Source organism: Salmo trutta, chromosome 15 (assembly GCF_901001165.1).
Source record: "Salmo trutta chromosome 15, fSalTru1.1, whole genome shotgun sequence".
NCBI classification, from domain to species: Eukaryota; Metazoa; Chordata; class Actinopteri; order Salmoniformes; family Salmonidae; genus Salmo; species Salmo trutta.
The window spans coordinates 2763474-2789227 of NC_042971.1; the positions used below are offsets into that span (position 1 = coordinate 2763474).

Consider the following 25754-nt stretch of genomic DNA (forward strand, 5'->3'; position numbering starts at 1 on the left):
TGTTGGAGGGTGTTTCTACAGTACTATACTGGGGAAGCCCTTCATGTTGGAGGGTGTTTCTACAGTACTATACTGGGGAAGCCCTTCATGTTGGAGGGTGTTTCTACAGTACTATACTGGGGAAGCCCTTCATGTTGGAGGGTGTTTCTACAGTACTATACTGGGGAAGCCCTTCATGTTGGAGGGTGTTTCTACAGTACTATACTGGGGAAGCCCTTCATGTTGGAGGGTGTTTCTACAGTACTATACTGGGGAAGCCCTTCATGTTGGAGGGTGTTTCTACAGTACTATACTGGGGAAGCCCTTCATGTTGGAGGGTGTTTCTACAGTACTATACTGGGGAAGCCCTTCATGTTGGAGGGTGTTTCTACAGTACTATACTGGGGAAGCCCTTCATGTTGGAGGGTGTTTTGCCTTTGACACTTAAGCAACTGGTTCCAGTGTGTCAGTACAAGGCGTGAAGATGGTTGCATGGAAGTTCCGTTTATAATGTGGAACTGGAATCTGATCTCATGTCTCATTCCGTTGTCGTTGGAGTGAGGCCTTGCCTACCGGTGAAGGGGGTCTCATTCATATTGGGAAATTATTTGGCTGGAGGGAAGGTTGTGCCAAATCCTGTTGTTTGTAAGGAACCCAGTATGAATGAGGGTGTGCGCTCCCTCAACATGATCAGGACAGAGAAACCAGACACGCGCTCCCTCAACATGATCAGGACAGAGAAACCAGACACACGCTCCCTCAACATGATCAGGACAGAGAAACCAGACACGCGCTCCCTCAACATGATCAGGACAGAGAAACCAGACACGCGCTCCCTCAACATGATCAGGACAGAGAAACCAGACACGCGCTCCCTCAACATGATCAGGACAGAGAAACCAGACACGCGCTCCCTCAACATGATCAGGACAGAGAAACCAGACACGCGCTCCCTCAACATGATCAGGACAGAGAAACCAGACACGCGCTCCCTCAACATGATCAGGACAGAGAAACCAGACACGCGCTCCCTCAACATGATCAGGACAGAGAAACCAGACATGCTCATTGCTCACATGGAGCACTCCAAACAAAAAGACATTGAAAAAAATGGACAAATCTTGTAAATGATGGTTCTGAAATAAACCAAAACTGGGTTCTCACAAGTGTAGCAGGTTTTGAACAGACAACGTTTCCACTCCGAGAATGACAACGGTAAATGACTGTAATTAATACATTAACAGAAATGAATGTAACCAAATGACAGGAAGTAACAGTACATTTACTACTGGTGACATTTGTTAACTGAAACACAGCTATTTTCTTCACATCACTCCAGTGTTAATTGCTAAATAGTAATTACCTCTGTAATTACCCATTTATTGCCATCCCTCCTTACTTCATTTGCACATGACGGAGATGATAGATTTATCTATTGTGTTATTGACTGTACGTTTGTTTATCACACGTGTAACTCTGTCATTTCTCTCCTGTTCTATTAGACCCACCACTATGTCATTTCTCTCCTGTTCTATTAGACCCACCACTATGTCATTTCTCTCCTGTTCTATTAGACCCACCACTATGTCATTTCTCTCCTGTTCTATTAGACCCACCACTATTCTCTCCTGTTCTATTAGACCCACCACTATGTCATGTCTCTCCTGTTCTATTAGACCCACCACTATGTCATGTCTCTCCTGTTCTATTAGACCCACCACTATGTCATTTCTCTCCTGTTCTATTAGACCCACCACTATGTCATTTCTCTCCTGTTCTATTAGACCCACCACTATGTCATTTCTCTCCTGTTCTATTAGACCCACCACTATGTCATGTCTCTCCTGTTCTATTAGACCCACCACTATGTCATTTCTCTCCTGTTCTATTAGACCCACCACTATGTCATTTCTCTCCTGTTCTATTAGACCCACCACTATGTCATTTCTCTCCTGTTCTATTAGACCCACCACTATGTCATTTCTCTCCTGTTCTATTAGACCCACCACTATGTCATTTCTCTCCTGTTCTATTAGACCCACCACTATGTCATTTCTCTCCTGTTCTATTCTATTAGACCCACCACTATGTCATTTCTCTCCTGTTCTATTAGACCCACCACTATGTCATTTCTCTCCTGTTCTATTAGACCCACCACTATGTCATTTCTCTCCTGTTCTATTAGACCCACCACTATGTCATTTCTCTCCTGTTCTATTAGACCCACCACTATGTCATTTCTCTCCTGTTCTATTAGACCCACCACTATGTCATTTCTCTCCTGTTCTATTAGACCCACCACTATGTCATTTCTCTCCTGTTCTATTAGACCCACCACTATGTCATTTCTCTCCTGTTCTATTAGACCCACCACTATGTCATTTCTCTCCTGTTCTATTAGACCCACCACTGTCATTTCTCTCCTGTTCTATTAGACCAACCACTATGTCATTTCTCTCCTGTTCTATTAGACCCACCACTATGTCATTTCTCTCCTGTTCTATTAGACCCACCACTATGTCATTTCTCTCCTGTTCTATTAGACCCACCACTATGTCATTTCTCTCCTGTTCTATTAGACCCACCACTATGTCATTTCTCTCCTGTTCTATTAGACCCACCACTATGTCATTTCTCTCCTGTTCTATTAGACCCACCACTATGTCATTTCTCTCCTGTTCTATTAGACCCACCACTATGTCATTTCTCTCCTGTTCTATAGGACCCACCACTATGTCATTTCTCTCCTGTTCAATTAGACCCACCACTATGTCATTTCTATCCTGTTCTATTAGACCCACCACTATGTCATTTCTCTCCTGTTCTATTGGACCCACCACTATGTCATTTCTCTCCTGTTCTATTAGACCCACCACTATGTAATTTCTCTCCTGTTCTATTAGACCCACCACTATGTCATGTCTCTCCTGTTCTATTAGACCCACCACTATGTCATTTCTCTCCTGTTCTATAGGACCCACCACTATGTCATTTCTCTCCTGTTCTATTAGACCCACCACTATGTCATTTCTCTCCTGTTCTATTGGACCCACCACTATGTCATTTCTCTCCTGTTCTATTAGACCCACCACTATGTCATTTCTCTCCTGTTCTATTAGACCCACCACTATGTAATTTCTCTCCTGTTCTATTAGACCCACCACTGTCATTTCTCTCCTGTTCTATTAGACCCACCACTATGTCATGTCTCTCCTGTTCTATTAGACCCACCACTATGTCATTTCTCTCCTGTTCTATAGGACCCACCACTATGTCATTTCTCTCCTGTTCTATAGGACCCACCACTATGTCATTTCTCTCCTGTTCTATTGGACCCACCACTATGTCGTCATTTCTCTCCTGTTCTATTAGACCCACCACTATGTCATTTCTCTCCTGTTCTATTAGACCCACCACTATGTCATTTCTCTCCTGTTCTATTAGACCCACCACTATGTCATTTCTCTCCTGTTCTATTAGACCCACCACTATGTCATTTCTCTCCTGTTCTATTAGACCCACCACTATGTAATTTCTCTCCTGTTCTATTAGACCCACCACTATGTCATTCTCCTCCTGTTCTATAGGACCCACCACTATGTCATGTCTCTCCTGTTCTATAGACCCACCACTATGTCATTTCTCTCCTGTTCTATTAGACCCACCACTATGTCATTTCTCTCCTGTTCTATTAGACCCACCACTATGTCATTTCTCTCCTGTTCTATTAGACCCACCACTATGTCATTTCTCTCCTGTTCTATTAGACCCACCACTATGTCATTTCTCTCCTGTTCTATTAGACCCACCACTATGTTCATTTCTCTCCTGTTCTATTAGACCCACCACTATGTCATTTCTCTCCTGTTCTATTAGACCCACCACTATGTCATTTCTCTCCTGTTCTATTAGACCCACCACTATGTCATTTCTCTCCTGTTTTTATTAGACCCACCACTATGTCATTTTCTCTCCTGTTCTATTAGACCCACCACTATGTCATTTCTCTCCTGTTCTATTAGACCCACCACTATGTCATTTCTCTCCTGTTCTATTAGACCCACCACTATGTCATTTCTCTCCTGTTCTATTAGGACCCACCACTATGTCACTTCTCTCCTGTTCTATTAGGACCCACCACTATGTCATTTCTCTCCTGTTCTATTAGACCCACCACTATGTCATTTCTCTCCTGTTCTATTAGACCCACCACTATGTCATTTCTCTCCTGTTCTATTAGACCCACCACTATGTCATTTCTCTCCTGTTCTATTAGACCCACCACTATGTCATTTCTCTCCTGTTCTATTAGACCCACCACTATGTCATTTCTCTCCTGTTCTATTAGACCCACCACTATGTCATTTCTCTCCTGTTCTAGTAGGACCCACCACTATGTCATTCTCTCCTGTTCTATTAGAACCCACCACTATGTCATTCTCTCCTGTTCTATTAGACCCACCACTATGTCATTCTCTCCTGTTCTATTAGACCCACCACTATGTCATTTCTCTCCTGTTTCTATTAGACCCACCACTATGTCATTTCTCTCCTGTTCTATTAGGACCCACCACTATGTCATTTCTCTCCTGTTCTATTAGACCCACCACTATGTCATTTCTTCTCCTGTTCTATAGGACCCACCACTATGTCATTTCTCTCCTGTTCTATTAGACCCACCACTATGTCATTTCTCTCCTGTTCTATAGGACCCACCACTATGTCATTTCTCTCCTGTTCTATTAGACCCACCACTATGTCATTTCTCTCCTGTTCTATAGGACCCACCACTATGTCATTTCTCTCCTGTTCTATTAGACCCACCACTATGTCATTTCTCTCCTGTTCTATAGGACCCACCACTATGTCATTTCTCTCCTGTTCTATTAGACCCACCACTATGTCATTTCTCTCCTGTTCTATTAGACCCACCACTATGTCATTTCTCTCCTGTTCTATAGGACCCACCACTATGTCATTTCTCTCCTGTTCTATTAGACCCACCACTATGTCACTTCTCTCCTGTTCTATTAGACCCACCACTATGTCATTTCTCTCCTGTTCTATTAGACCCACCACTATGTCATTTCTCTCCTGTTCTATTAGACCCACCACTATGTCATTTCTCTCCTGTTCTATTAGACCCACCACTATGTCATTTCTCTCCTGTTCTATTAGACCCACCACTATGTCATTTCTCTCCTGTTCTATAGGACCCACCACTATGTCATTTCTCTCCTGTTCTATTAGACCCACCACTATGTCATTTCTCTCCTGTTCTATTAGACCCACCACTATGTCATTTCTCTCCTGTTCTATTAGACCCACCACTATGTCATTTCTCTCCTGTTCTATTAGACCCACCACTATGTCATTTCTCTCCTGTTCTATAGGACCCACCACTATGTCATTTCTCTCCTGTTCTATTAGACCCACCACTATGTCATTTCTCTCCTGTTCTATAGGACCCACCACTATGTCATTTCTCTCCTGTTCTATTAGACCCACCACTATGTCATTTCTCTCCTGTTCTATTAGACCCACCACTATGTCATTTCTCTCATGTTCTATTAGACCCACCACTATGTCATTTCTCTCCTGTTCTATTAGACCCACCACTATGTCATTTCTCTCCTGTTCTATTAAACCCACCACTATGTCATTTCTCTCCTGTTCTATTAGACCCACCACTATGTCATTTCTCTCCTGTTCTATTAGACCCACCACTATGTCATTTCTCTCCTGTTCTATTAGACCCACCACTATGTCATTTCTCTCCTGTTCTATAGGACCCACCACTGTCATTTCTCTCCTGTTCTATTAGACCCACCACTATGTCATTTCTCTCCTGTTCTATTAGACCCACCACTATGTCATGTCTCTCCTGTTCTATTAGACCCACCACTATGTCATTTCTCTCCTGTTCTATTAGACCCACCACTATGTCATTTCTCTCCTGTTCTATTAGACCCACCACTATGTCATTTCTCTCCTGTTCTATTGGACCCACCACTATGTCATTTCTCTCCTGTTCTATTAGACCCACCACTATGTCATTTCTCTCCTGTTCTATTGGACCCACCACTATGTCATTTCTCTCCTGTTCTATTAGACCCACCACTATGTCATTTCTCTCCTGTTCTATTAGACCCACCACTATGTCATTTCTCTCCTGTTCTATTAGACCCACCACTATGTCATTTCTCTCCTGTTCTATTAGACCCACCACTATGTCATTTCTCTCCTGTTCTATTAGACCCACCACTATGTCATTTCTCTCCTGTTCTATAGGACCCACCACTATGTCATTTCTCTCCTGTTCTATTAGACCCACCACTATGTCATTTCTCTCCTGTTCTATTAGACCCACCACTATGTCACTTCTCTCCTGTTCTATTAGACCCACCACTATGTCATTTCTCTCCTGTTCTATAGGACTCACCACTATGTCATTTCTCTCCTGTTCTATTAGACCCACCACTATGTCATTTCTCTCCTGTTCTATTAGACCCACCACTATGTCATTTCTCTCCTGTTCTATTAGACCCACCACTATGTCATTTCTCTCCTGTTCTATTAGACCCACCACTATGTCATTTCTCTCCTGTTCTATTAGACCCACCACTATGTCATTTCTCTCCTGTTCTATTAGACCCACCACTATGTCATTTCTCTCCTGTTCTATTAGACCCACCACTATGTCATTTCTCTCCTGTTCTATTAGAGACACCACTATGTCATTTCTCTCCTGTTCTATTAGACCCACCACTATGTCATTTCTCTCCTGTTCTATTAGACCCACCACTATGTCATTTCTCTCCTGTTCTATTAGACCCACCACTATGTCATTTCTCTCCTGTTCTATTAGACCCACCACTATGTCATTTCTCTCCTGTTCTATTGGACCCACCACTATGTCATTTCTCTCCTGTTCTATTAGACCCACCACTATGTCATTTCTCTCCTGTTCTATAGGACCCACCACTATGTCATTTCTCTCCTGTTCTATTAGAGACACCACTATGTCATGTCTCTCCTGTTCTATTAGACCCACCACTATGTCATTTCTCTCCTGTTCTATTAGACCCACCACTATGTCATTTCTCTCCTGTTCTATTAAACCCACCACTATGTCATTTCTCTCCTGTTCTTTTGGACCCACCACTATGTCATTTCTCTCCTGTTCTATTAGACCCACCACTATGTCATTTCTCTCCTGTTCTATAGGACCCACCACTATGTCATTTCTCTCCTGTTCTATTAGACCCACCACTATGTCATTTCTCTCCTGTTCTATTAGACCCACCACTATGTCATTTCTCTCCTGTTCTATTAGACCCACCACTATGTCATTTCTCTCCTGTTCTATTAGACCCACCACTATGTCATTTCTCTCCTGTTCTATTGGTTTTCATATCAACTTTATTTCGTTGTCCAGATACTAGTTGTTGCAGCTTTAGATTCCCCCTCTTTCAGAATTTTCATCTCTGTCAGATATGAACCTCTACCAGGTGGACTGTATAGAACGGTGTGTTCATCTCTGTCAGATATGAACCTCTACCAGGTGGACTGTATAGAACGGTGTGTTCATCTCTGTCAGATATGAACCTCTGCCAGGTGGACTGTATAGAACGGTGTGTTCATCTCTGTCAGATATGAACCTCTACCAGGTGGACTGTATAGAACGGTGTGTTCATCTCTGTCAGATATGATCCTCTACCAGGTGGACTGTATAGAACGGTGTGTTCATCTCTGTCAGATATGAACCTCTACCAGGTGGACTGTATAGAACGGTGTGTTCATCTCTGTCAGATATGAACCTCTACCAGGTGGACTGTATAGAACGGTGTGTTCATCTCTGTCAGATATGAACCTCTACCAGGTGGACTGTATAGAACGGTGTGTTCATCTCTGTCAGATATGAACCTCTACCAGGTGGACTGTATAGAACGGTGTGTTCTAATATTCATGCTAGTAGCTTAGCATCTCTCTCCATTGAATACAGGAGGTTGACGTCAACAACCCTCATAGAATATAAATAATAGATTACAATAATAAAATGTATCCACCAATCCAAAGACAGGATAGGGGGGAGATAGACAACCCACAGTGCAGCTTTGTGGACAACGACTCCCCTTGTTAGGGCGGAGAGACATCTTGTCAGTATATCCATAATGTTTGGTGTAGCCAACCCAACTCTCACATGGCTCTATTGGGGGTCACGGTGTGTAGTAAAACATCACTACATTAAAATCACTACATGCCGTGGCCCCCCAGTCTGCGGTCAGCAGATAGACCCTCCTCAAATATATATGTTAAGTCACTTTTTGGAAACGGAACGGAGAAAACAAGGGGTAGCTTGTTCTCTACGTCGTCTGATTCTAGACATATCAGTCATCATCCCAGGACCCTCCGTTGAAGAGGTATTGACGAGCCAACTCCGAATATCCAAAGTTAAAAACTAATTGAAGGCGGTACTTACTGGTGTTACTCAGATCTCCTGTCTCCTCCTCTTCATCTTTTAATGTGACAGTAATCTCTCCTTCCTTCTTCACTCCAAAAACAGCATCATCCTCTTCTTCCTCTTGTTTAACTGAAACGTCTTTCTCTTCATCTTTCACTGTAACAGTCTCACCCTCTACTTGTTGTTTTACTGTAACATCCTCTTCTTCCTTCTCCTCTTTCACGACAATGTTCAGCCCCAGAGCTTCTTTCTCCGTCCAGCAGACCTCCTCTTCTTTAACAGGAGGGGAGTAGTTTAGGGAGCTCATGTTCGGGGATGTTAGCTAGCTAGCTATCATTAGCGACTAGGCTAATGCTAACTTAACCAGCCAGCTACTATAGCTGACTAATAAAAAATAACGTAATATTAAATTAAATAGGTTAACAAGTAGATACGACAGAAGTGTGTCTAAAACACAATAGGTAATATAGACCGAAAGCGTATAAATAGCTTGAATGTTTGGGCTATGTTGGCTAGCAAGCTACCGAGGTGGTTGACGAGCTGTTTATGAAGAACCGTCCACTAGATTATACGTCACGCTGCAGCATCGCCTGAAAGACGCACATCGCCGTCTGCTGACTGGAGGGAAACGCAGTTGAGGATCACATTTTATTTTCAGACAAAGATTATTTTACATGGATTTAATTAAATAATACTATTATATTGAGACATACAAAGACAGGAATGTGTTGGTTGATTAGTGCGAATAAAACATGTTTACTACAGCACATTTAAGGCAGTTTCATTCAGTCAAACAACATATAAATAAGTAGCCAGCTACTGTAGGTCTATACTGCTCCTACATGGTGTAACAATACATCATGTAGATGTATATAATGAACAGACTAGGTCTATACTGCTGCTACATGGTTTAACAATACATCATGTAGATGTATATAATGAACAGACTAGGTCTATACTGCTCTTACATGGTGTAACAATACATCATGTAGATGTATATAATGAACAGACTAGGTCTATACTGATCCTACATGGTGTAACAATACATCATGTAGATGTATATAATGAACAGACTAGGTCTATACTGATCCTACATGGTTTAACAATACATCATGTAGATGTACATAATGAACAGACTAGGTCTATACTGCTCCTACATGGTGTAACAATACATCATGTAGATGTATATAATGAACAGACTAGGTCTATACTGCTCCTACATGGTGTAACAATACATCATGTAGATGTATATAATGAACAGACTAGGTCTATACTGCTCCTACATGGTGTAAACAATACATCATGTAGATGTATATAATGAACAGACTAGGTCTATACTGCTGCTACATGGTGTAACAATACATCATGTAGATGTATATAATGAACAGACTAGGTCTATACTGCTCCTACATGGTGTAACAATACATCATGTAGATGTATATAATGAACAGACTAGGTCTATACTGATGCTACATGTTGTAACAATACATCATGTATGAACAGACTAGGTCTATACTGCTGCTACATGGTGTAACAATACAGTGCATTCGGAAAGTATTCAGACCCCTTCACTTTTTCCACATTTTGTTAAATTACAGCCTTATTCTAAAATGATTAACACTACCGTTCAAAAGGTTGGAGTCACTTAGAAATGTTCTTGTTTTTGAAAGAAAAACACTTTTTTGGTCCATTAAAATAACATCAAATTGATCTGAAACACAGTGTAGACATTGTTAATGTTGTAAATGACTATTGTAGCTGGAAACAGCTGATTGTTTAATGGAATATCTACATAGGCATACAGAGGCCCATTATAAGCAACCATCACTCCTGTGTTCCAATGGCACGTTGTGTTACCTAATCCAAGTTTATCATTTTAAAAGGCTAATTGATTATTAGAAAACCCTTTTGCAATTATGTTAGCACAGCTGAAAACTGTTGTGCTGATTTAACAAAGCTTTTGTAAACAGTGTTGTTGCATAACAATCAGGGAGTAGAACAACAATAATCATCACCCTCTTGACCAATCTTCCCTCCCCTTAACATTGGGTTGATTCAGACCCTGTCAGTGTACCAGGTGGACATTGGGTTGATTCAGACCCTGTCAGTGTACCAGGTGGACATTGGGTTTGATTCAGATTCTGCCAGTGTACCAGGTCTACATTGGGTTTGATTCAGACCCTGGCAGTGTACCAGGTGGACATTGGATTTGATTCAGACCCTGCCAGTGTACCAGGTGGACATTGGGTTTGATTCAGACCCTGCCAGCATGGCCAGAAATGTATTCCAAGGTCAGTAACTTATAACCACAGAACCACCCCAGACCTTTCATGCATGACTAAAAACACCTAAGTATTAGATTTACTGCCATGGTCTAGTATGTCACCGCCTCAGACACCATTCACAATGCTGGCTGAGGTACGAGTAAAACATGACATATTATTTCCTAACCATTCACAATGCTGGCTGAGGTACGAGTAAAACATGACATATTATTTCCTAACCGTTCACAATGCCGGCTGAGGTACGAGTAAAACATGAAATATTATTTCTTAACCATTCACAATGCTGGCTGAGGTACGAGTAAGACATTTTACATTTTAGTCATTTAGCAGACGCTCTTATCCAGAGCGACTTACAGTAGTGAATACATACATTTCATGCATTTTTTTTGTACTGGCCCCCCGTGGGAATCAAACCCATAACCCTGGCGTTGCACACACCATGCTGGAATTGCACACACCATGCTCTACAAACTGAGCCACAGGAACATATTATTTCCTAACCATTCACAATGCTGGCTGAGGTACGAGTAAAACACAACATATTATTCCCTAACCATTCACAATGCTGGCTGAGGTACGAGTAAAACATGACATATTATTTCCCAACCATTCACAATGCTGGCTGAGGTACAAGTAAAACATGACCTATTATTTCCTAACCATTCACAATGCTGGCTGGGGTACGAGTAAAACATGACATATTATTTCCTAACCATTCACAATGCTGGCTGAGGTACGAGTAAGACATTTTACATTTTAGTCATTTAGCAGACGCTCTTATCCAGAGCAACTTACAGTAGTGAACAGTTCACTTAATTGTCCATTGAAATAAATTTTGACAATTGAATCATTACTACATTAAGGCCTGATTGCTGGAGTGCTGCAGAGATGATTGTCCTTCTGGAAGGTTCTCCCATCTCCACAGAGGAACTCTGGAGCTATGTCAGAGTGACCATAAGGTTCTTGTTCACCTCCCTGACCAAGACCCTTCTCCCACGATTTCTCAGTTTGGCCGGGCGGCCGGCTCTAGGAAGAGTCTTGGTGGTTCCAAACTTCTTCCATTTAAGAATGATGGAGGCCACTGTGTTCTTGGGGACCTTCAATGCTGAAGACATTTTTTGGTACCCTTCCACAGATCTGTGCCTCGACACAATCCTGTCTCAGAGCAATATGGACAATTCCTTTGACCTCATGGCTCGGTTTTTGTTCTGACATGCACTGTCAACTGTGGGACCTTATATAGACAGGTGTGAGCCTTTCCTAATCATGTCCAATCAATTGAATTTACCACAAGTGGACTCCAATCAAGTTGTAGAAACATTTCAAGGAAGATCAATTGAATCAGGATGCATCTGAGCTCAATTTCGAGTCTCATAGCAAAGGGTCTGAATACTTAAGTAAATACATTTGTAAAAATGTTTTTAAAAAATGATTTTGTTTTGTCATTATGGGTTATTGTGATGTCATTATGGGGTATTGATTATTCAATTATAAAATTATTCAACTTTAGAATAAGGCTGTAATGTAACTAAATGTTTAAAAAGTGAAGGGGTCTGAATACTTAATGAATGCACTGTATACCCCTTGCAGTTTTGTACACAGTCATGTGATACGTGGTATAGAAGAGTCCAATCTTAGGAGAGTACATGGGAGGCACTATACTGTGTGTCTGCAGGTGTTTATCTGGTCAAAACCACTGATACAGGAGCCCCTCCACCCTCTGGTGGGATGGATCATGTCTACAGAGAAACCTAGATTCAAATACTTAGATTTGTGTGTTTTGGGTATATGTCGTGAAATTGTTAGATATTACTTATTAGATATTACTGCACTGTCGGAGCTAGAAACACAAGCATTTCACTACACCCACAATAACATCTGCTAAACACATGTATGTGACCAATAAAATGTGATTTTGATTTGAATTAAACGTCCTATTTATCAAAGATGCTTTTGGCTGGAGTCAAAATGACTCCAAAGGATTTGAATTTGTTAAAAGTCCATATTGATACAGAAACACTAAACCATGATTTAGATGTATTAACAACCAGTTGATTGACAAAGTCATGAAAAATTGGAAGAATTGAATAAAATACATTTTGGCTATGATAAAAGACATGCCTCTGGGGTCAAAATGATCCATGTCAGAAGTATGGTTCAATGAAAATATGTAGTGGGTGTAAAGATTGTTTTAAATTCTCACTCATTAAAAACGAATCAATCAACACATGCTTCTCTTTGAACGACTTAATATAATATTAACCTTTTATGAAATAAATGAAAAATAAACGTTTGGTTCCTCAACTGCGTTGCCCTCCAGTCAGCAGATGGCGATGTGCGTCTTTTAGGTTCAGGCGATGCTGCCAGTGTGACGTATAATCTAGTGGACGGGACGCTCCTTCAACAACAACAGCTAGTCAGACACCTCGGTAGCTTTCTAGCAAACATAGCTACAACATTCACGCTCTTTACACTGGTTTGGTGTATATTAGTCGCTGTGTATTAAACACACTTCTGTTGTATGTACTTGTTGGCCCATTTAATTATATATTTACGTTGTTTGTCAGCTAGCTGGTTTGCTAAGTTAGCTTAGAACTAGGCTAGTCGCTAATGCTAGCTAGCTAACATCTCCGACCATGAGTTCACTAAGCTACTCTCCTCCTGCTAAAGAAGAGGAGGTCTGCTGGACGGAGAAAGAAGCTCTAGTGAAAGAGGAGGAGGAAGAGAAGGATGTTACAATACAAAAACAAGTAGAGGGTGAGGCTGTTACCGTGAAAGAAGAAGAGAAAGACGTTTCAGTGAAAGAAGAGGAAGACGCGTTCAGAGTGAAAGAGGAGGAGGATGTTACAGTAAAAGAAGAGGAGGCTGCTGTTTTTGGAGTGAAAGAGGAGGAGGGGGAGATGACTGTCACATCCAAAAAGGAGGTGGAAGAAGAGGAGGAAACTGGATATCTGGTCCCGGTTTCCCAAACGCATCTTAAGGCGTCCAATGGTTCTAACGGTGAACTTAGCAATAAGATGGGTTTGAGAAACCGTTCCCTGATTAACACTAGTAAGTACTGTCTTAAATACAGAGGCACAAACTCTGCAGTTGTTGAACTGATGTTTGGTGTTAACGCGGAAATCTGCAATAGCTACATCCATATTTGGACTTTTAAATTATTAATTTATAGCCATTGGTTCTTGAAGAATATAACACATGCTTCGTGAGCTTAGTTCAACTGTTGTACCCCATCAGAACCCCAAATAAGCTTTTTTTACTCCAATGTTTAGAAACAATGTAAATCAACACTGTATAGCCTCAACATGGTTAAAACTATAATGTTGATATCATGGATGGTCAGTCCTTGCATCCATAGGTCCGTCTATGAATTTGAAATTAGTTACATTTCTCCAACCCCAAAATCATCTTATTACCAAAACAGTGATGGAATTACAACTTTGTTATTGTTTGATCTGCAGATTGATTGGTTGATTGTGTGGCTTATTTAAAGGGGTAACCTAGGTTTTAAACAGAAACAAAATGGCTGTCCAGAGACTTGGTTTGGTAAACATCTGAGGGATCGGGGCTGGAGAAATGTAACCACTCTCACATTCATAGAGAAAGCTATTGTATCAACCGTAACCCAAAACCTAGGGACCTTGTCAAGAAGTTCAGACATCTTGGTGTAACAGTTATAAGATGTTGGCTTGACAGTTGCTGGACCCAGGTTTGAGTCCAGCTCAGGGCTACCGCCTGAATTGACTACACTATAAATACAAGGACTGGCCACCCATGAGGTCAAAATTATAGTTTTAACCTGATTTCAAGGCTTTATAGTATATTCTATAATTGGCAGTTAAGATTTGCTGTGGGGGTCAAATTGTTGTCAAATTGGAAGTTCATCACTTATGTTGGCGTCATTAAAACTCGTTTTTCAACCACTCCACACATTTCTTGTTAACTAACTGTAATTTTGGCAAGTCGGTTAGGACATCTACTTTGTGCATGACACAAGTAATTTTTTCAACAGTTGTTTACAGACAGATTATTTCACTTATAATTCACTGAATCACAATTCCAGTGGGTTTGAAGTTTACATACACTAAGTTGACTGTGCCTTTAAACAGCTTGGAAAACTCCAGAAAATTATGCCATGGCTTTAGAAGCTTCTGATAGGCTAATTGACATCATTTGAGTCAATTGGAGGTGTACCTGTGGATGTGTTTCAAGGCATACCTTCAAACTCGGTGCCTCTTTGCTTGACATCATGGGAATATCAAAATAAATCAGCCAAGACCTCAGTCTGGGTCATCCTTGGGAGCAATTTCCAAACGCCTGAAGGTACCATGTTCATCTGTACAAACAATAGTACGCAAGTATAAACACCATGGGACCACGCAGCTGTCATACCGCTCAGGATAGAGACGCGTTCTGTCTCCTAGAGATTAACGTACTTTGGTGCGAAAAGAGCAAATCAATCCCAGAACAACAGCAAAGGACCTTGTGAAGATGCTGGAGGAAACAGGTACAAAAGTATCTATATCCAAAGTAAAACGAGTCCTATATCCTATATCTGAAAGGCCGCTCACCAAGGAAGAAGCCACTGCTCCAAAACTGCCATAAAAAAAGCCAGACAACGGTTTGCAACTGCACATGGGGACAAAGATCGTACATTTTGAAAAAATTTCATCTGGTCTGATTATACAAAAATAGAACTGTTTGGCCATAATGACCATCGTTATGTTTGGAGGGAAAAGGGGGAGGCTTGCAAGCCGAAGAACACCATCCCAACTGTGAAGCACAGGGGTGGCAGCATCATATTGTGGGGGTGCTTTGCTGCAATAGGGACTAGTGCAGTTCACAAAATAGATGGCATCATGAGGAAGGAAAAGTATGTCGATATATTGAAGCAATATCTCAAGACATTCGTCAGGAAGTTAAAGCTTGGTTGCAAGTGAGTCTTCCATATGGACAATGACCCCAAGCATACTTCCAAAGTTGTGGCAAAATGGCTGAAGGACAACAATGTATTGGAATGGCCATCACAAAGCCCTGACCTCAATCCTATAGAACATTTGTGGGCAGATCTGAAAAAGCGTGTACGAGCAAGGAGACCTACAAACCTGACTCAGTTACACCAACTCTGTCAGGAGGAATGGGCCAAAATTCACCCAACTTATTGTGGGATGCTTGTGGGAGGCTACCCAAAACGTTTGGGTAGCACCAGTTAGCCTCGAGCCAGGTGCATCTCCCGGCTAGCAAACAAAATTACTCCAGCTACAATACCTCTTTTGCCAATTGGCCTGGACCCTTTGTCGACACGGAGCCCCGTCGATCCATCACGACTGGTCTGCCGACGTAATTCCGTCCGATGTGCCCTCAACCGGCCTTTGCCGGACGTCGGTGACGCACTTGTCTCGAAGTTAGCACCAGTTAGCCTCGAGCCAGGCGCATCTCCCGGCTAGCGTAGTAACGACTACCTAACGGCTTCCCTGTTTCATATATTCCTGTTCACTGGACCCTATGATCACTTGGCTACATAGCTGATGCCTGCTGGACTGTTCATTAATCACTACTCCATTTTGTTTGTTTTGTTTATCTGTCGGCCCCAGCCTAGAATTCAGGCCCTGTATGTATTTAACTGACCCTCTCTGCCCATGCATCGCCATTTTACCTGTTGTTGTTGTCTTAGCTGATGAATTGTTGTTGTCTTACCCGTTGTTGTCTTTGCTAGCTCTCCCAATCAACACCTGTGATTGCTTTATGCCTTGCTTTATGTCTCTCTAATGTCAATATGCCTTGTATACTGTTGTTTAGGGTAGTTATCATTGTTTTATTTTACTGCGGAGCCCCTAGTCCCACTCAACATGCCTCAGAGAGCTCTTTTGTCCCACCTCCCACACATGCGGTGACCTCACGATATTCAAAAACCTTAAAAATGCTATAACTTCAATTTCTCAAACATATGACTATTTTACACCATTTTAAAGATAAGACTCTCGTTAATCCAACCACATTGTCCGATTTCAAAAAGGCTTTACAACGAAAGCAGAACATTAGATTATGTCAGCGGAGTACCCAGCCAGAAATAATCAGACACCCATTTTTCAAGCTAGCATATAATGTCACAAAAACCAAAACCACAGCTAAATGCAGCACTAACCTTTGATGATCTTCATCAGATGACACTCCTAGGACATATTGTTATACAATACATGCATGTTTTGTTCAATCAAGTTCATATTTATATCAAAAACTAGTTTTTTTCATTAGCATGAGACGTTCAGAACTAGCAAACATACCGAAAACTTCCGGTGAATTTACTAAATTACTCACGATAAACGTTCACAAAATACATAACAATTATTTTAAGAGTTATAGATACAGAACTCCTTAATGCAATCGTGGTGTCAGATTTTAAAATAGCTTTTCGGCAAAAGCACATTTTGCAATATTCTGAGTAGATAGCGCGGCCATTACAGGCTAGCTATTTTGACACCCACCAAGTTTGGTACTCACCAAACTCAGATTTACTATTAGAAAAATTGGATTACCTTTGCTGTTCTTCGTCAGAATGCACTCCCAGGACTTCTACTACAACACCAAATGTTGTTTTGGTTCAAAATAATCCATAGTTATGTTTAAATATCCTCTGTTTTGTCAGTGCGTTCAGGTCCCTATCCGAACGGTGACGCGAGGACGCATGTCGTGACAAAAAAAATTCTAAATATTCCATTACCGTACTTCGAAGCATGTCAAACGCTGTTTAAAATCAATTATTATGCTATTTTTTTCGTAAAATAGCGATAATATTCCAACCGGGCAAAGTTGTTTTCATTCAAAGGCTGAAAGAAAAACATGGCCACTTCTCGATATTGTATTCGTTCAAACTGGTGAAGAAAAACATGGAGTACTCTCGTGGCTGCGCATCTCCTGTCTCTGAGCCACCAGCCTGATACCTCACAAACAGCGCTCCTGTACCTAGCCCAGAGACAGCAGAGATCTCATTCCATTTTCTGGCGCCTTCAGAGAGCCTATGGGAGCCTAAGAAATTATCACGTTACAGCAGAGATCCTCTATTTTCCATAAAGAGGCTATAGAAGGCCAAGAAATAGTCAGAGAGGGCACTTCCTGTATGGAATCTTCTCAGGTTTTTGCCTGCCATATGAGTTCTGTTATACTCACAGACACCATTCAAACAGTTTTAGAAACTTTAGGGTGTTTTCCATCCAAATCAAATAATTATATGCATATTTTAGTTTCTGGAAAAGAGTAGTAACCAGTTTAAATCGGGTACGTTTTTTATCCGGCCGTGAAAATACTGCCCCCTACCCTAGAGAGGTTAATGCTGTAGCAAACATTATAATAAACAGGACATTCAAATGAGTCTTACAATTATAATCCAAAGTAGTGTGAAATGAACTCATCATCAACCTGGAAATGGAGGTTACTCCCCTGAGTTTTCCCCCATTCACTTTCAGAATACATTGTGAAAATCTAAAATCTTTGCTCACCATTTTTGCTCCAAGCAGATATACTACATCCATAACTATCGGTTTCCTCATTACCAGATATACTACATCCATAACTAGTGGTTTCCTCATTAGCAGATATACTACATCCATAACTAGTGGTTTCCTCATTACCAGATATACTACATCCATAACTAGTGGTTTCCTCATTACCAGATATACTACATCCATAACTAGTGGTTTCCTCATTACCAGATATACTACATCCATAACTAGTGGTTTCCTCATTACCAGATATACTACATCCATAACTAGTGGTTTCCTCATTACCAGATATACTACATCCATAACTAGTGGTTTCCTCATTACCAGATATATTACATCCATAACTAGTGGTTTCCTCATTACCAGATATACTACATCCATAACTAGTGGTTTCCTCATTAGCAGATATGCTACATCCATAACTAGTGGTTTCCTCATTAGCAGATATACTACATCCATAACTAGTGGTTTCCTCATTACCAGATATACTACATCCATAACTAGTAGTTTCCTCATTAGCAGATATACTACATCCATAACTAGTGGTTTTCTCATTACCAGATATACTACATCCATAACTAGTGGTTTCCTCATTACCAGATATACTACATCCATAACTAGTGGTTTCCTCATTACCAGATATATTACATCCATAACTAGTGGTTTCCTCATTACCAGATATACTACATCCATAACTAGTGGTTTCCTCATTACCAGATATGCTACATCCATAACTAGTGGTTTCCTCATTAGCAGATATACTACATCCATAACTAGTGGTTTCCTCATTACCAGATATACTACATCCATAACTAGTGGTTTCCTCATTACCAGATATACTACATCCATAACTAGTGGTTTCCTCATTACCAGATATACTACATCCATAACTAGTGGTTTCCTCATTAGCAGGGAGGAGTTTCTGCAATGAAATTGCCCTCGTGCCACAATTTTAGCAAACACAGAAAGGGGCCTATATTGGAGACCAAAAGTCATCTGGCACACTGCTTAGAGTTTCAACAACATGAATAACTTATTTCTAGCCTACAATCATCGATGTTACTACTAATGTGAAAACAAGACAAAATATGACTATTCTTGCTCATTTTAAGGCAAATGTCAAATAATTTTAACATTCATTACAGACGTCAATTGTTGTACAACATCATGGCTACGCTGTTGGCATCACCCTTTACAGTGGATTACCGCTGTTGTGGGATTTTAATCATCTGTCTGACTTTGTTGTTCACACAGGAGAGATACGGGACTATCGTGGATCCTCTGAGGAGCCTCAACAACCTCATGATGCTGAAGAGGCAGAGAAGAGTCCCTCCACATTAGAACACCTCAAGAAACACCTGCAGAGACCCACAGGGAAGAGAACTCACTGCTGCTCTGACTGTGGGAAGAGATTCACCTCATCAGGCATTAAAATTCATCAGAGAATCAAGACAGGAGAGAAATCTTATAGCTGTGATCAATGTGGGAAGCGTTTTTGTCGATCTGGACAGCTGACACTACACCAGAGAACACACACTGGAGAGAAATCTTATAGCTGTGATCAATGTGGGAAGAGTTTTACTACATCTGGCTCTCTGACTCTACACCAGAGAATACACACAGGAGAGAAACCTTATAGCTGTGGTCAATGTGGGAAGAGTTTGGCTGCATCTGGCTCTCTGACTCTACACCAGAGAATACACACAGGAGAGAAACCTTATAGCTGTGGTCAATGTGGGAAGAGTTTTACTCAGTCAGGCGGCCTGATATCACACCAAAGAACACACACAGGAGAGAAATCTTATAGCTGTGATAAATGTGGGAAGAGTTTTACTCAGTCAGGCAGCCTGATATTACACCAAAGAACACACACAGGAGAGAAATCTTATAGCTGTGATCAATGTGGGAAGAGTTTTACTACTTCTGGCTCTCTGGCTCTACACCAGAGAACACACACAGGAGAGAAACCTTATAACTGTGGTCAATGTGGGATGAGTTTTACTACATCTGGCTCTCTGACTCTACACCAGAGAAGACACACAGGAGAGAAACCTTATAGCTGTGGTCAATGTGGGAAGAGTTTTGCTGCATCTGGCTCTCTGACTCTACACCAGAGAATACACACAGGTGAGAAATCTTATAGCTGTGGTCAATGTGGGAAGAGTTTTGCTGCATCTGGCTCTCTGACTCTACACCAGAGAATACACACAGGTGAGAAACCTTATAGCTGTGGTCAATGTGGGAAGAGTTTTGCTGCATCTGGCTCTCTGGCTCTACACCAGAGAACACACACAGGAGAGAAATCTTATAGCTGTGATCAATGTGGGAAGAGTTTTACTGCATCTGGCTCTCTGACTGTACACCAGAGAAGACACACAGGAGAGAAACCTTATAGCTGTGATGAATGTGGGAAGAGTTTTACTGCATCTAGCAATCTGACTGTACACCAAAGAACACACACAGGAGAGAAACCTTATAGCTGTGATCAATGTGGGAAGAGTTTTGCTGCATCTGGCTCTCTGGCTCTACACCAGAGAACACACACAGGAGAGAAACCTTATAACTGTGATCAATGTGGGAAGAGTTTTACTACATCTAGCCAGCTGACTATACACCAGAGAACACACACAGGAGAGAAATCTTATAACTGTGCTCAATGTGGGAAGAGTTTTACTCGGCCAGACAGCCTAAAATTACACCAGAGAACACACACAGGAGAGAAATCTTATAGCTGTAACCAATGTGGGAATAGTTTTTCTACATCTAGAGTTCTCACTAAACACCAGAGAACTCATACAGGAAAGAAACCATATAGCTGTACTCAATGTGGGAAGAGTTTTTCTACGTCTAGCTATCTCACTATACACCAGAGAACACACACTGGAGAGAAACAATATAGCTGTAGTCAATGTGGGACAAGATTTGCTTGGCTAACCAGCCTAGTATCACATCAGAGAACCCACACAGGAGAGAAACCTCCTAGCTGTGATCAATGTGGGAAGAGATACTCTGATAAAAGATCTCTGATTAAACATCAGAAAATACATGGAGTTGTTTCATGATATCAATGAAATAATGTCACAATGTAGAATGTTTTAACATTGTAGTTGGAGTATTTTAATGATGTCACAATGTAGAACCATAAACATTTGTCCCCTGTTCTATTGATTTCAACATGATATGGATATTAGCCTCAGCGGGAAAATCCAGGCTCTGAATTGAAAGAGTTACTATTTATGAGATTTAACAAAAAGTGACTAACAAAAAAAGATCTGTGTTACACTTACCATGTTGGTGACCCACTTGAATCAAAACGCACCACTTCAAAATGTATCTAGCTGCTTTCTACAAATTGTCCTCTAACCAGGGATGTACACATTATTCCCAGATTCCATGTGTTTTTTGAGCTGTTCGTTTTAACAGGACGTGCAACTTCATCTCCCTCCTGTCACACAAATGATTTTAGCATGATATCGATGAATAAGTGTTGTGTTCCTTTGTTTAGCGACCCCTACATTTAAATGCATCACTCCAAAATGTAGCTGACTGTCTTCTGCAGGTTGTCCTCTAACCAGTGAGGTAAAATATATCTCCCATTTCCATGTGTTTTTTAGTTGTGTTAGTTTCAACAGCATGTACAACCTGACTGGCTGATTTTTGTGTACATAGCACATGTTATGTTTAGGTTTTCAATTTATCACAAACTGTTTCTGCATATTGGTTATTGATTTGTACATGTTAAAACTGTGCTTTGACATTGGGGATATCCCACCAAGCAAAATGTCATCGAAAATAAGACTATGCAATCAAATATTTAATATTTACAATTCATGTAACATTTGGTAATGATAATTATTTATGCAACCAACTGACAATTTTTTTGGTACAATTGTATTCACATTGTTGCCGTGTTTTTATGAATATCAGGGTTTATTCTCACATGTGCCAACCTAAATGTACTAGAGCATGACATTGGGGACTGGGCCCCGATCCAACAACATGCCTATCTAGTGAACCCTGAAAAGAGAGAGAAGCTCTGCAGTGAGGTGGAAAGTTACTACGGATATTGCAGGAGTTTCCTCTTGAAATCAGACATGTTTGTGGTAAGGACAACATGGTTGCTGATTGTCTCAAGGCTGGGCAGTCAAAAAGATTTCTGTTTTGCGTTTAGCCAGTGCATTGCCATGGATCACAATTTATTTTGACTACATGTTTTTACATATTGGAGATGAGTTTTGTTTGGGCTCGTTCCAAGGGGATGAGAATTCTAGAAGCTAGTGGGATTTAGGATGACGAGAGTTCTAGAAGCTAGTGAGTTTTAGGAAGACGAGAGTTCTAGAAGCTAGTGAGTTTTAGGATTCTATAGAAAGAAAAATGAGAGAAAATAAAACGATTGTATATTATTGTTTAGAAATGTGTTTTTCTTGTTTTTAATTGTTGATAGCCAGTAGATCGCAAGTAGACACCATGTTTATATTCGTTATACTCGTTAGCACGTCTAGCTCGTTAGCACGTCTAGCTCATCTAGCACGTCTAGCTTGTTAGCACGTCTAGCTCGTTAGCACGTCTAGCTCGTTAGCACGTCTAGCTCGTTAGTCAGTATGTGTTACACCTGTGCTGGCTTGTCCATCTCGTTAGTAGGAAGGTGTTTCACCTCAGCTGGTCCAGGTTCTATTTAAGAGTGTCTGGCCCAGTGCTCCAGTTGTCTTGATACATGTGGAGAGTCAACACCTTTAGTTGCTCCACCTTTTTGGTTTGCTTCCTGTCTTTAAGTTTGGTGTGGGTTTTTCTTTTGTTTGTCTCTTCTTGGGCAGATTTAGTGGGTCTCATGGTGGGTGTCTTTTAGGTCCCAGTTGTTGTTACTAGTCAACTTTCAGTGGACACCCCCATAGTGTCTTTCAGAGACCCTCCTAAAACCCCACCTGTTTAGTTGTGGTTGTTGTCAGTGACTCTTTGTTTGAGAAACATTTTAGATTTTTCTTGATGGGGAATGTAACAACAAACAATATAGTAAAACAAGCTGATATTTTGGGTTGGATGTTGCATCCAATTGTTAATATTTTAATCAATGGCATTTCCTTAGAATGATCACTAGTCTTTGAATTGTTAGTCTTCTGTTTTTTATCATATATTTGTTTATTTTCATTTATTTGGTTTTTCCTGTAAACCCATTGTGTTGCATCCATGTCTGAAATGTGCTGTATAAATAAAGCTTGATTTGATTTCAACATAGTGTAAAACAAATGAACCCAATGACTGACAATCAACAGACTCTTGTCAAACCAATGAACAAATCTGTGCAAAAGCAACAAGTATCTTGGTCCATCTTAGTATAAATTCAGTATTTCTTCCACTATCTCAAAATAGTGCATGATATGTACATTTAGTATCACTTTTCAACCAACCCAGTTAATTTGTTGAAAATGAAATGTTTACATCAAAGGATTCAACTACTGGAAACGGAAACAAACAAATGGATCAACCAGATCAATCCCACTTTTCCAGCCTGCTGAAGGCGTGGTGGAGTGGTAAACACCACCCCCGGCTCTACCAGGGGCTTGAGGTGGTCTCCCACAGCTCTGCTTATGTCATGTTCTGTGGATGTTTAGTCTGGTACACAACACACTCTGATGGATGAGACAATGTAAACCATGTTTAGTCTGGTACACAACACACTCTGATGGATGAGACAATGTAAACCATGTTTAGTCTGGTACACAACACACTCTGATGGATGAGACAATGTAAAACAACCTGCTGACCAGGCCCCTGTGTCTGTCCACCATAGCAGGAGTCCATCAGAAACCTCTGTCCACCATAGCAGGAGTCCATCAGAAACCTCTGTCCACCATAGCAGGAGTCCATCAGAAACCTCTGTCCACCATAGCAGGAGTCCATCAGAAACCTCTGTCCACCATAGCAGGAGTCCATCAGAAACCTCTGTCCACCATAGCAGGAGTCCATCAGAAACCTCTGTCCACCATAGCAGGAGTCCATCAGAAACCTCTGTCCTCTATAGCAGGAGTCCATCAGAAACCTCTGTCCACCATAGCAGGAGTCCATCAGATACCTCTGTCCACCGTAGCAGGAGCCCCATCAGAAACCTCTGTCTACCATAGCAGGAGTCCATCAGAAACCTCTGTCCACCGTAGCAGGAGTCCATTAGAAACCTCTGTCCACCATAGCAGGAGTTCATCAGAAACCTCTGTCCACCGTAGCAGGAGTCCATTAGAAACCTCTGTCCACCATAGCAGGAGTCCCATCAGAAACCTCTGTCCACCATAGCAGGAGTCCCATCAGAAACCTCTGTCCACCATAGAAGGAGTCCATCAGAAACCTCTGTCCACCATAGAAGGAGTCCATCAGAAACCTCTGTCCACCATAGCAGGAGTCCATCAGAAACCTCTGTCCACCATAGCAGGAGTCCATCAGAAACCTCTGTCCACCGTAGCAGGAGTCCATCAGAAACCTCTGTCCACCATAGCAGGAGTCCATCAGAAACCTCTGTCCACTGTAGCAGGAGTCCATCAGAAACCTCTGTCCACCATAGCAGGAGTCCATCAGAAACCTCTGCCCACCATAGCAGGAGCCCCGTCGGAGACCACAGAGTTGACTTCTTCGAATGACAAGCCATGCTGAGTAAACAATTCTTGCAGCTTTGTGAATAGGACGTCCCCGGTGGTGTGTCCTTTCAGGGGAACGTCCCCGGCGGTGTGTCCTTCCAGGGGAACGTCCCCGGCGGTGTGTCCATCCAGGGGAACGTCCCCGGCGGTGTGTCCTTCCAGGGGAACGTCCCCGGTGGAGTGTCCTTCCAGGGGAACGTCCCCGGCGGTGTGTCCTTCCAGGGGAACGTCCCCGGCGGTGTGTCCTTCCAGGGGAACGTCCCCGGTGGTGTGTCCTTCCAGGGGAACGTCCCCGGTGGTGTGTCCTTCCAGGGGAACGTCCCCGGAGGTGTGTCCTTCCAGGGGAATCAGTGCCAGTAGCTCTTCTTTAAAGTCATTTCCATGAAAATAACGGACATATACACACAACTGTGCTACATCAGTGTTGTCAGTACTCTCATCAATAGCCAGGGGAAAATGCTCAGCCTGACTGAGTCCCTCCAGAACAATCCTATGCACATCATCCGCCAGAGCACAGACACGGCGTCCGGCTGATGTCACAGACAGGGGCACCTGTTTGACAGACGCAATTATGCTATCCATAGACTGGTCTGTAGCCAATTCCTCCAAAACTGTCACCATGCACTTTTTAAATAGCTCTGCGTCTGTGAAGGGCATGTTGTGTTTGGTTAGAACCCAGGATGCTTTTAGGAAAGCACTTGTGACCTTCTGTTGTTGGGTCAGGCCACAAAGGAGGATTCTACTGCCGTGTTTGTAGGTTGTAGTTAATGCTTCAGTGTTTCTGCTTCAGGCCTCTGTCTGGGCCACTTTGAAAGTACCATGTTTAGATTCATAATGCCGTCTGAGATTGAATTCTTTGCAAACAATGACATTTTCATTGCAAACAAGACACTCTGGCTTGGCA

The 25754-nt window shown here is 41.7% G+C and overlaps 2 protein-coding genes across 2 annotated transcripts in view; both read left to right on the forward strand.

Moving 5' to 3' along the window:
• LOC115149648 (tripartite motif-containing protein 16-like) overlaps positions 1–25754 on the forward strand; it is a 1197515-nt gene that overhangs the window by 903897 nt on the left and 267864 nt on the right. The window lies entirely within an intron of this gene.
• LOC115149655 (zinc finger protein 2 homolog) lies at positions 19649–20944 on the forward strand (the record flags this gene model as incomplete). Its single annotated transcript, XM_029692600.1, has 2 exons — positions 19649–20438; positions 20607–20944. Coding segments are annotated over 2 exons (1128 nt in total), but the record flags the coding sequence as incomplete, so codon positions are not given.